At 37.0% G+C, this 12809-nt stretch overlaps 1 protein-coding gene across 1 annotated transcript; it reads left to right on the forward strand.

Annotated features, from left to right (window-relative positions):
• The first annotated feature begins 7914 nt into the window (after window positions 1–7914).
• LOC127261776 (ATP-citrate synthase alpha chain protein 1) lies at window positions 7915–11690 on the forward strand. Its single transcript, XM_051290174.1, has 13 exons — window positions 7915–8050; window positions 8156–8270; window positions 9023–9199; window positions 9321–9482; window positions 9610–9690; window positions 9826–9877; window positions 9963–10077; window positions 10151–10232; window positions 10327–10422; window positions 10539–10640; window positions 10736–10852; window positions 11222–11338; window positions 11418–11690. The coding sequence occupies exons 2-13, from the start codon at window positions 8172–8174 to the stop codon at window positions 11487–11489; spliced, it is 1272 nt and encodes a 423-aa protein (XP_051146131.1). The 5' UTR covers window positions 7915–8050; window positions 8156–8171; the 3' UTR covers window positions 11490–11690.
• Window positions 11691–12809: the final 1119 nt, after the last annotated feature.

Genomic DNA, 12809 nt, shown 5'->3' on the forward strand with positions numbered 1-12809 from the left:
TTTGGGTTGAAACGTCTGGGGGCCTGCTTGTGGGGTTGGCATGAAGCCTTGATGGGTAGTCGGTACTCTACCATGTTTCTTGATAATCCTAACATCTCATAGTAGTCCCATGCGAAACAATCTCTGAATTCGCGGATCAAAGTGACCATTCGCTCTTTTGCGTTGCCGTCTAGTAGGGTGCTAATTCTTGTCATCCGCGGCACCGCATCGCTCCCTAAGTTAACCTCTTCTAGAGGATCTTGAGCTTCGAAAGAAAGGGTAGCTTTCTGGATTGGCAGCTGAACGTTTCCTTCATTCTGATCGTGTGCAGGCGGTCCAGGAACCATTCCTGCCAGCTCGTCAAGTAATTGGGTGGCAAAATCGCTTTCTTGTATAAATGGACAACCCGATCTGCCTGCCCTTGCCTCCCACTCTAGCACGAGTAGGCCGTAAGACATAACGACTGCTGCACCGTTAGGCTGTTCGTCGGCCTCTATTCTGACTTCGAACCCTCTTATGGTTAAGTTACACTCTTTCCACATCTCTGCATCCTCCAGCATCATAAAAAATGGGTAGACTTCCGGAGAATAATATACGACTTCGGCATAATGTACTTCCATGATAGGATCGGTTTCGGCTTCTACTGTTTCGACTTGATTCCCATTCCAGAACATGAATTTCTGGTGGAAAGTTGACGGCACACATTGGGTGGTATGAATCCAATCCCTCCCAAGAATAGCCGAGTAGGTCGGCCTCCCTTCGATGACAAAGAAGGCCATCTGATCCGTCCTAGTTTCAACCATCACCTTTGCCACTAAAATTTCTGCGGCTGTATGCCCATTACCATTGAAGTCGGTCGTCCGCAATGATGTTGGAACTAGATTGTTTCGATTTTTTCCTATTTTCCTCAAAGTGGGCAAGGTCATGAGGTTGACTAATGCCCCCCCCCCCATCAACCAAGACTTTGCTGATTGTTTTTCCATCGAGGTAAACGGTAAGTAACAACGGTTTAAGGTGCCGTGTATTCTCATCAGAAAATTTCTGGAAAACCACTGGGTCCGGGAGTCTTTCCAAAGTGTTCTGCTCTTGTTCTGCCCAATACAATGGGCCGATTTCTTCCAGCAAGATATCCCCCTGGAGAAAATCAGGCTGGGACGAAGGCGCTTCAAATTCCCGAGGTAATACGCCCACTATCCCAGTCTCGAGATTGGTTTCGTGCTGTTCCAGATCTCCGTCGTTGGCGATAATATCTGTAGTCATTTCTGAGGCCTCGTCGCACATGAAGGCATCGATCTTGGGTTCATCTTCAGGGATCAGACTTTCCCCAATCGTCACCGTGAAATTCGTCTATTGGGGAAATTCGACTCTTGAGAAAACTCCTTCTGGCCTCAATTCTTTCCAAGTCTGGATGTGATGGCGCAGGTCCTGATGAGCTAGATCTGATCTTTCCGCGTTCTTCCCTCCAGATTGTTGGTGCTGCATGTTGGTCTCTCTTGCATGAAGAGTCACTTGCTACCTTCCAGCTTGTTGTTCAAGACAAGCGGCTAAGCGCTGTCATTGGGCCCTCCGTTTTTGAGTTATGGTAGGGAGTTGTTTCGACCGATCCTTCTGATTTTGTGCCCAACTCCCGTCATCTGGAGCCTTTCCAGGATATCGAGTTTGGTGGGGCGTGATCACCACTTGATCTACGGACGTTACTCGCAGAACTTCCCCTCCTTTTTCAAAAGCTACTTCGGCGACTGTATTCGTGGGGGAAAGTCTGTCCCACACCGAACTTCTTCTCGGAAATTTGATTGCCCTTCCGAGTCTTTCAAACACTGGTTTTTTAGTGCCTGCTCCCCTGTCGCCTGCTCCAAACTCTGATCTAGTCTTTCTGGGCCTAGCGGGATGCATTCCGAAAATGTTTATTGGTATGGGGAACGGCTCTGTGTCTATCTTCATGTCAGTTTTCTCGGCCAGCTTGAGGCGGCCTTCTTTGATTGCTTTCTGAACCGCATTTCGGAAAGCGATACAATTACCAATTTGATGACCGTATATCCCGTGCCACTTGCAAAACGATTTTCCATTTAGTTCTTCTTCGGATGGCATTTTGTGTCCCTCCTTAAGACGGAGCTGATTATCTTTTAGCAAATGTTCGAAGATCTGTTCAGTTTTTGCGATATCGAAAGAATAGGACATCTTCGGGTTAGCGTCTTTCCATCGAGGAGGCTTAAGGGCTGGACATACGTATATTTTTCCTTGTGTTATTTCGGCCAGGAAGGCATCCTCTCCTTCTTCTGCCTCCTCGAGTGCCTCTTCTTGAGTGAAAACACAATGATTTGTGTTTCGAAACTTTTGATTCCGCGCCGCCTAGGCCTCCCTTACAAGGTACTCGGCCTTTACAGCCTTAGAAGTCAATTGTCAGAAATCATGATATTCTTGGATAGCGAGTTTGTCCCGCAACTGGTGCGTCATGTTATCAATGGCCATATTGACCACCTGATTCTCTGGTATACGGACTTGGCACTTAGTTTCTGACCTTCTGAAGCGCTCGAGAAACTGTTCAACGGATTCGTCTCCCCGTTGTCGTAAATTAGTCAAGTCCGAGACGGTTACTTCTGGGAGCGGACTATAAAATTGCTCGTGGAAAGCTCTTTCCATGTCCGCCCAGGTGCGAATAGAGTTCGGAGGTAATGAGGTATACCATGAAAAAGCTGGTCCTGTAAGGGATAAAGAGAAGAGTTGGAGTTTGTATCAATCGTTATTTCCGTATTCTCCCCCGCATTGAGCCGTAAATCGGCTAACGTGCTTGATCGTAGAGTGGGCATCTTTTCCTGAGAATAATGTGAACTCGGGGATTCGAGAGTTGCGGGGTAATGGATGATACAGAGGAATATACCCTGGGAAAGGGCGTTGGTAATGAGGTCTGGCCAGTAAGCGTATAAGGTCTCCGTAAATCCTTCTTATAGCGTCTTCGATCGCCTGAGGATTCAGGGGCGGTGGTATCACCTCTGCATGCCCCCCGGCCTGTTCTGGAGGTGCTTGGATAGGTGGTGGATTCCGGATCACCAGCTGCGGAGGGGCCTGGAGAATCGGTTCCCGTGTTGGGGGACGGAATCTAGGGGCTTCTGTATTCTCCCTTACTGTTGGTGCCTGCTGTACCAGGAAATTTCCGGGGTTGGCCTGAGCAGCAAACTCAAAATTCCGCTGTGGTCCGAAACCGGCAGCAAATGATCCGTCTGTAGCATTGGCTTGCCCCCCGGTACCTCCTAATCCCTAGGCTGTCCCTGATGAGACTGGGGCAAATGAAGGCACTGGGGTTGTGGACGGCCCTGCCCCCCAAGGGTTGCCGGTTCCCTGTCCGGCTGTTGAATACCCCTGAGGTATCGGAGCGGGAGGTGGCATGCTTGCCAACGTCCCTATTGTCGAGACACCCGGGTGCCAATTCGGGGCAGACGGTGCCGATCCAAACGTCATGCCAAACCCTCCCGCCTGGGACTACCCTGTCACAGTCTGCCCTGTCATTGCACTGGACTCTCCGATCCTGCGAACCGCCACCTGAGGCTCTCCAGACCCGTTCTTACCCAGAATCGTAACATGACCATAACTGAGCGCCTGAGATGTTGTCCCGGGATTAGTCGAGAGGACAAGATTTGGCCAAGACTCGAGCAGATTAGAGCCTGTCATGGGAGCCTTGCCTTTTTGAAGTTCTTCTTCCCGAAGTAGTGCGAACTCTGTTCGTATGGCAGGCTTGAGTACATCTGTGATGTATCTGGATATTTCCAGAGCAGATTCGTAGAGGGAAGATTGAATTTTCCCCCGAATTTGTTCGCGGAGCACACTGGCCGGGAGGCTGACGATAGGATCAGATCCTCCGACCGTGACGGAGGTCGCGTCCCGTGGAGGTGCTTCGTGCGCGGGATGCGACGACGAGTCGCCGACTGTTTCTTTGTTTTTTGACATCTCTATGACTGTCGGCGGCATCAGTTTCCTTTTTTGAAGTTGCATGCAAGGGTCGCAAGACGTTGGTGTCCCACAAGGCGTGCCAATCTGTTTTCGTAAAAAAATCGCCACCGACGGCGTAATCGGAAAAGCCTGTCGGAATTAATTTGTTCGAAGGATTCCCCGGCCTCCTCAAGAAAGGATCCGGGCTATCTCGCGATATCCGAATAATTAACGTAAAAGGAAGGCAAAATTAAGGCTAATAAAAACAAGAATGAAGTTGGAAAAAGAAATTGGAATTAACGGAAAAAACTGTAAAAATCTAGAAATAATGCAGGAATTAAAATCACAGAGAAAATAATGCAGGAAAAGATGATCCCATCCTTCAATGGCCGTCCCCTATTCTCCTTTTTATTCCCTAAACCTAGTTTGGATAAGGCTCTTATCCCTTATTTTTCTCCAACCTTCCCAAATTTTCTCTTTTTCAAATTATGTTTTCTCATTTTCTCCGTTGAGCACGTATCTTGGGCCTTCTTGTGGGCCGGATTCTCCCCCGGCTGCGCTCTTGCTTGGATTGGGCCTTTTGGTCAAATTTTGGTGTGTACAAAAGGGATACGCGAAAGTATGCACATCTCTCGTCAAGCACGACCCGAGCTGGTTGCTGCAAGGAGAAAACTTCAACCGCATTTTCATTGTGACCGGCGCACAGCTCATTCTGAAGGGCAAATGGACGAGAAAAGTCCTTCACCACCGGCTGCTCTATGCCCACATTCGGAACTGCACCATTCAAAAGACCGAATGGTCAGCTGCACCCGACGCCTCCCGCAAGTCGAGCTTCCTCACAAATCTGAGAACAACATTCTAGTTCACGCAACGAGCCGTGGCCAACGCATCGAAGCAACAACAGCAGCTCCCGGCAACGTTTGTTGGGCACACAACAAAAAATATTTGCGGCCGATTGGACGGTTGTTCAATACATATATTTATATTTATTATTTATTTATTGAAATTTTAATTTGCGTCCAACTGGATGGTTCACCTCCTTCTCATTCGACCAAATCAGCCGCCTTCTCTTTTGTTCCCATCCCAACCGATTGTACGGTTCTGCTCTTTCCAGCCGACCAATTTTGTCAGACACCTTTCTTTTTTCTCATTTTCTTTCATAATAGTTTATTTTTATTTTTTAAAAATAAACTCCATCTCAACTGACCGGAAGGCTCTCCTTTCATCCGACGAATTCGGTCAGACATTTTATTTTTTTGTCTATTCTCTCATTCTCTCTCATAAGGGTTTATTTATTTAAATTTATATATTCATATTCATATAATGTAATTTTTAAAATTTATTTAGAAATTTCAAATATATCAATATATATAATTTTGTACATAATAATTTTTTTATAATACAGAAAAAAATAACTAAACAAAAAAAATATATATATTCATATTCATATTTTTCTTTCTATTTTAATAAAATTATCCAATGAAAAATATAATATCAAAAATATTTTGAAAAAAGAAAAATATATATTTTTTAAAATTGATTGATTTTCACATATATAAAAAAAATATTTATATATTGATTATATTTCTTTTTTCTCATCTTTCTATCCCAACTGACTGGACCGTTCTTCCCTTTCTCATTTAGCCAATTCAGTATATGTATCATTTTGTAGAGAAATTTTTTCTAATAAAATATATATATATATTTATATAATTGATTATATTTCTTTCTTTCTTCTTTCTATTCCAACCGCCGACTACTTACTGGACGGTTCTCCTCCTTCTCATCTGATCAATTCAGTCTATGTATCATTTTGTAGAAAATAATTTTTTAATAAAATAGAAAAAAAATTATCCAATGAAAAATATAATATAAAAAATATTTTAAAAAAAGAAATATATTTTTTTTAAATTGATTGGTTGTTCAGATATAAAATAAAAAATATATTTATATAATTGATTATATTTAATTCTCTCATTTTTTTATCCCAATCGATTGGACGTTCTCCTCCTTCTCATCCGACAAATTCAGTATATATATCATAATCTAGAGAATCATTTTTTAATAAAATAGAAAAAAATTATCCAAACAAAAAAAAAACGATAGGCCTAACGACCCAAAAAAACACTTCCTGAAACATAAACCTACCTTTTACGTACCAATCTTCAGCCGAACGGACTCCTGCTTTCACTCCCTTCCCAACTGATCCGCTGCTATTTCATCCGACGGATCCCGCCACTACAAATATCTATATTTTTGGTTTATTTATAACTTACTTATAACAATATGTTAAACATAATAAACTAGAATGTCAGGTTACTCTATCACTGCACAGGGACTTAGTTATTCTCCTCTATTCAATAAAACGAATAAAAGATAACTAAACCATTTCATAAAATCATAATTTCGAGTGATTACAACATGATATTGCTCTATTATAACTTTTATTTAAATTGTTATTAAAATTTGTACATTTGGTATATTTTATTTCGTAATTAATTTTTTTTAATTATAAACATTTATAATATAATATAACAAATTTAATCCATTTTATTAACCTTATGTCGGAACAAAGTTGTTTTCAGTGTGTTGATTAAAATACACAACATAACAATTTCTTCTTTATAAAAAAATAAAACAAATAAACGAGTGACGCGGCGTAGCGCGCTTTCACGAGTACTAGTGTGTGTATATATATATATATATATATATCACAATATTGTCTCATCCGTACGAAAGAAGAGAGAAAGAAAGCAACCGTTCGAGTTGATGTGCATGGCCACATCATAAAGGGTGGGTGTTGCATTTGTTCTAATGGATTTCATGTAATAATACCCATCTGAATGCATTATACACTACCTCAGTTTTGGAACAATCTATGTGTTTAATTTGTAACACTATTTAAAATAGGAGAATTTAGTAAATACATGATAATAAATTATGGTATTATTATTATTATTATTATTGTTGTTGTTGTTTTATATAAATGATATTGTTGATAGTTTTAAAATATTATAAATTAATATATAATTAAAATAAATTTTAAAAATATATTTATTGATTTTAAAATTTTATTTCAATCAAATAGGTATATATAAATAATATTTTATAGAAAATAAAATCTATACCATACAAATAAATAAAAAAAATATATATAATTATGATTAATATAAATTAATTTTATAAAAAAATAGAGAATTCTAAATATATATAGAGATATAAATACTTGTTTATTGATAAAAATAAATAAAGCTAAAAGGATTCTTTAGTGGATTTAATTCTAATATTATATGAATTCAATTAGGTTTATTAATATTTTTTAAATGAATTTTATATAATCTATTTTAATAAAAGTAAAAATATATCAATTGTTTTAACATAGACTAAAATGAAAATTATGTGTAATGGAAATAGTACTACGGGTGTATTTGTTTTTGTAAGGTTGTTGAAAACAAAAATTTGTTATATAAAATTTAGTAAAGAATATAAAAATAATCAATATGTATAATATATTAATTTATTTAAAAAATAAATATAAAAAATTATAGAAAAAACAAAGCAAATAATATACTACAGTATTACAATAGAATTACTACAGCAAATGAATACTATTACATAGAATTACAAGAATTGCATTATATATATATATAAAAAAAAAAAAAAAAGGTTAAACTAAATAATAAATAAAAGCCTTCCATTATTGAATTGAAATATTTTAAGAGATAGAATTCAAAACTATTTTTAAGTTTGGTCATAGTCCAAAATTTAATAATAATAATAATAAAAGAACGCTTAAAATAAGCAAAGTGTGGAATGGCAGTTTTGGACCATCCTTCCACTGTCGCTCTTAATTAACTGGTCAGCTGCAGCATTCCATCGTTTACCAGCCGATTGATGGCTTTGCTGTTGCTGGCCCACTACCACTACCACTGGTAGGTATAGCCATAGGTGGGTGACTCTCTACTGCTGAATTTCCCGCTATACGACATCCTGCGATCGCATTTATTTATTCATTTAACCCAACATGTAGATCGACCTGCCCACCTATAAATTGGGGCACCAGATTAATTCCAACATTTCAGTTTTGGGTCTGCCCACTACCATCCCAGGTCCTTGTTGCCGGCGCCTTCCTTGATTACGTGCCGTGGTAATAATCTGAAATTTGATTCTGATTTGCACTTTGTTGAATCGTAAGTTTTTGTTTTAATTTGAGGGGTTTCTGGTCTGATTTGGGAATGAATTGAAATTTCAGGTTGAAAAGAGAGGAAATGGCGAGGAAGAAGATCAGAGAGTATGATTCCAAGAGATTGTTGAAGGAGCATTACAAGAGAATTTCTGGATCCGATTTGGAAATCAAATCTGCTCAAGTGAGTCCTTGTTTCTTCGTAATTAATTTAGCGGTGGTTCTTGTTTTGTTAGTTAGATTTTTCCGCTGATTAGGTTAGGTTTTGTAATTATAACGTCGTGAGTTGCTGCCTTCTTGAATCTGTTTTTGATACGAAGGAAGATCATTTGCATTGATTGGGGCTGTTCATCTAAATCTTGTTTTTTGTTCATATTATCACTGGAGCCAAATTAAATCTGAATCATCTTCAATGGTGATGATTTTATTTTACTTATTTTTTTAAATGTTGTCATATGCAAATCAAAATAAGAGCACTGTATGAGCAGGTAGGAATTTAGGATAAATGTTGCTCACTAGCAAATTGAGGAAGCTTGAAGATAACTAACCTAATGAACAATCTCCACATCTGTTCAAGTCAATCTTAAATTCTTATATATATAATATATACATCGAAGAAAGAATCATCTTTAATGGTGAATTTATCTTGTGATTTGCATTTAAATTGCAGTTTGTCGTAAATGACTTACCTAATTGTTGTTTAGCAATCAGAACCAGATCTCAAACAACCAGAGAAACTTTTAGAAATAGTTAGGAGCAATTATTGCTGGGGCTATGTTGGATTTTTTGGAATCATGTATCGGACTATATTACACATCTTTCGATGGTATTTGATTTGATAGCTTGTACATGGATGCGGACTCGGGAAGTTTAGTTTTAAACCTATCGTTGTCAACTTGCCATATCTTATTGAAACAATTGCTTGTGATGGTACAGGTCAACGAGTCGACTGATTTCAATGAGCTAGTCAATAAGGAGCCATGGCTGTCATCAACAAGACTCGTTGTCAAACCGGATATGTTGTTTGGAAAACGTGGAAAAAGTGGTCTTGTTGCTCTGAACCTTGACTTGGCTGGAGTCGCTGTTTTTGTTAAAGAAAGACTCGGCAAGGAGGTAGATTCTGCAATCGGCTATAGTTTTATCTTGTGTTAAACCAGCTATTAGTTCTAATGCAACCTTTAACTGAGGATGCTAGACAACGCAAATTTATTTCATTTGGATATTGTGGAAACAGGTTGAGATGGGCGGTTGTAAGGGACCGATCACTACATTCATTGTCGAACCGTTTGTTCCACATAATGAGGAATACTACCTAAACATTGTCTCCGAGAGGCTTGGGGTTAGTATTAGCTTTTCGGAATGTGGAGGGATTGAGATTGAAGAGAATTGGGACAAGGTACCTTAAACATATATGCTTTTTTTCTTCATACTTCCATTTTGAATGTAAACTAAGCATCTTAATCGTCATCTCTAGATACCCACTAGATCTCGCTGAAGCCGTGATTTATCTTTCACTTTGTCAGGTGAAAACTATCTTTCTGCCGACTGGTTTGTCATTTACGTCTGAGGTGTGTGCTCCGCTCGTGGCAACGCTTCCCCTGGAGGTATGTTTATATATAACAATGGAGTTCAATGTTTGTTCTTACACTTCAGTATTGCTGCAGTCTCGCAACTTTCTTTACTGAATTTTATGGCCATATGGTACAATTTCTTAGTTGAACTTCCTTTACATGATGCAGGTTAAACCTGTGATCGAGGAGTTCATCAAAGTTATCTATGCTTTGTTCATTGGTAGGCGAAACATTTTGACAAAAACATTGGTTTTTCAACTGCAGTTAGTTTTTGAAATTATCTAAACGTATTTGATTTTTATTAGATCTCGACTTCACTTTCCTTGAGATGAATCCTTTTACGTTGGTCGATGGAAAGCCTTATCCTTTGGATATGAGAGGCGAGCTTGACGACACTGCTGCCTTTAAGAACTTCAAAAAGTAAGTGGATATATAGTCACAAATCTCTCTATATATGTAAACTATTATTTCTTATACGATCTTGATCTTGAAGATGGGGAAATATTGAATTCCCGTTGCCATTCGGAAGAGTCATGAGTGCAACAGAAAGCTTTATTCACGGTCTTGATGAGAAGGTATATATTGTATCAATGTCCAATCCAAATTACCGGCACTGATTTGATCCGGGTTTAATTTATACAAATACGGTTTGTTCATTACGATTTGCAGACGAGCGCTTCTTTGAAGTTCACTGTCTTGAACCCGAAGGGCCGAATTTGGACAATGGTTGCTGGTGGAGGCGCAAGTGTCATCTATGCAGATACTGTAATGCTCCTCGACTTTTTTGAGTGGCTTGGACTAATCACTTATCGTTTATTTTTGGCGCACGGTTTTGTTTTTTAAATCTCATGTATGGTGCCTTTCGAATTTCCCGGAAACAGGTTGGAGATCTCGGGTATGCGTCCGAGCTCGGGAACTATGCAGAATACAGTGGCGCCCCTAATGAAGAGGAGGTCTTGCAGTATGCTCGAGTTGTTATTGATGTGAGAATCACCTTTTTTTTTTCTTTTCATCAAAACATGTTTTTTTTTTTTAATCTCAGCATCGAGAATATGTTAACGAACTGTGTACGCTGCAGTGTGCGACGGCAGATCCCGACGGCAAGACGAGAGCCCTCGTAATTGGAGGTGGAATAGCCAACTTCACCGATGTTGCCGCCACATTCAACGGCATTATCCGGGCTCTAAAAGAAAAGGTAACATAAAAGTGTGTATGGTTTTTATTTGAGTTTGAAATTTTGATTTGAAATTTGTTTAAATAGTATTCTGATGCGATGCAATGGGATGTTCTGTGAGAAAAAATTATGTATTTATATTTAAAACTCTGCGGACTCAATAGTGTAGATTTAGGTGTGAAATAGAAAACATAGGTTTGATTCATTCCGATTTGAAATGAGGTATTGATTCAAACCAACAGTGTATTTGATACTATAGTTTTGTGTGAGAGAAAATAATTTATTTTTATGAAAATCCATAGTATACTGAATAGTTTAGATTTGTGTTTGAGATCATAAACAAATCTTCGGGACTCTTGACTTTGGCGCATGCTTCCGTACTTGTAACAGGAGGCGAAGCTCAAGGCTGCAAGAATGCATCTGTACGTGAGGCGAGGAGGGCCGAATTACCAAAAGGGCCTTGCAAGAATGCGAACTCTGGCGGAAGAAATCGGTGTCCCTATTGAGGTAAGGATTGCTCGATCGATGTTCTTCGATCGTCGTCTTCGATTAGAGGGGGCTTATAGTTGTGGGTTTGTTTTTGTAGGTTTATGGACCTGAGGCAACCATGACTGGGATATGCAAACAGGCCATAGACTGCATCAGTGCTGCTGCTTGAACTTGAAGATGATGGAAACGCATTCTATTGCACTTGCTGATTTACCTATCCTGTCCTATCCTCTTTTTACTTTTGTTTTCTGCTCAATGTCCCTTCCTTTCTTTCTTATAATTGACAAATAAACATTTTGTTGCTAGGTACATGTACTACTGTATTTCATTAGACCTTTTAAAGTCACAATCTAGACCCTTTATTTCGTTATTTGGACAAATCAAATTTATAGGTTTTAATATATTAGTAGTATTTTATTTGGAGGCCGTAAAATATACTCTCTCCTATAATAATTGATGTTTTATGATATTTTTTATTTTAAATATATTTTTTTTAAAATTTTAATATATCTAATAAATATAAATCAAGTTGATTAACTAACTAACCTATCTAAATAAAAATAAAAAATTGGACGAAATTATACTATGTGATTACTTTTATTATCATAAAATATAAATTCGTGAAACCAACAAAAATAGTAAAAATAATGATTTCAATTGCGATTGAATTAGTGTGTAATCTTCATTTTATTTAACCTTTGCTTAATTACCAGCTCATTGGTGTACATTTTTAATCAATTTTATTTATTTATTTAATAGAGTAGTTTACTTTATCTGTTTCATATAAAAAATATATATATATATTTTAAATTTTTGTTTCTTTGACATAATTTTTTATTTTTTAAAAGAATAATAATCATTTTAATTAAAATTTAAAATTTAAAATTTAAATTTTTTAAAATTTTAATTAAATAATTTATTTATCTTAATTTTAATATATAATTATTTATATTAAATATAATAATTTTTTTAAAATAATATACTTTTTAATTATTTACTAATTTATTGTTATTAATATATATATATATATATATATTTTATCTATTTACTAAAACCAACTCCAACACTAACCATATTTTGGAGTTTGGTGGACAGATTTTGCTTCACCAAGTTTTAGAGTTGTTGCTACAGTGCAAGAAAACTATATTTGTGTTCTAATTTTATTTTTATTTTTATTTTTTTTAAATTCTATTTGGATCGTATTTTAGTTATGTAGGAACTTATTTGCAAATTGATGTAATTATATATATATATATGTGTAGTTTTTGTATTTAGTATTGATTAAAATTTTTATTTTAATTTAGTATTGTATAATATTTATATTTAATGTAATATTTTCTTTAATTTAGCATTTTGTATTTTTATGTATTTAATATAATGTTTATTGTTATATTTAACTTGTACATTTTTTTTTTATCTTATAAATACGTTATGTAAATAATAGTAAAAATTGTGTGTTAAATATACAAAGATGTTTAAAATGCTATAT

This window comes from Andrographis paniculata, unplaced genomic scaffold (genome assembly GCF_009805555.1).
Source record: "Andrographis paniculata isolate CXL003 unplaced genomic scaffold, ASM980555v1 Contig64END, whole genome shotgun sequence".
In the NCBI taxonomy this organism is placed as follows: Eukaryota; Viridiplantae; Streptophyta; class Magnoliopsida; order Lamiales; family Acanthaceae; genus Andrographis; species Andrographis paniculata.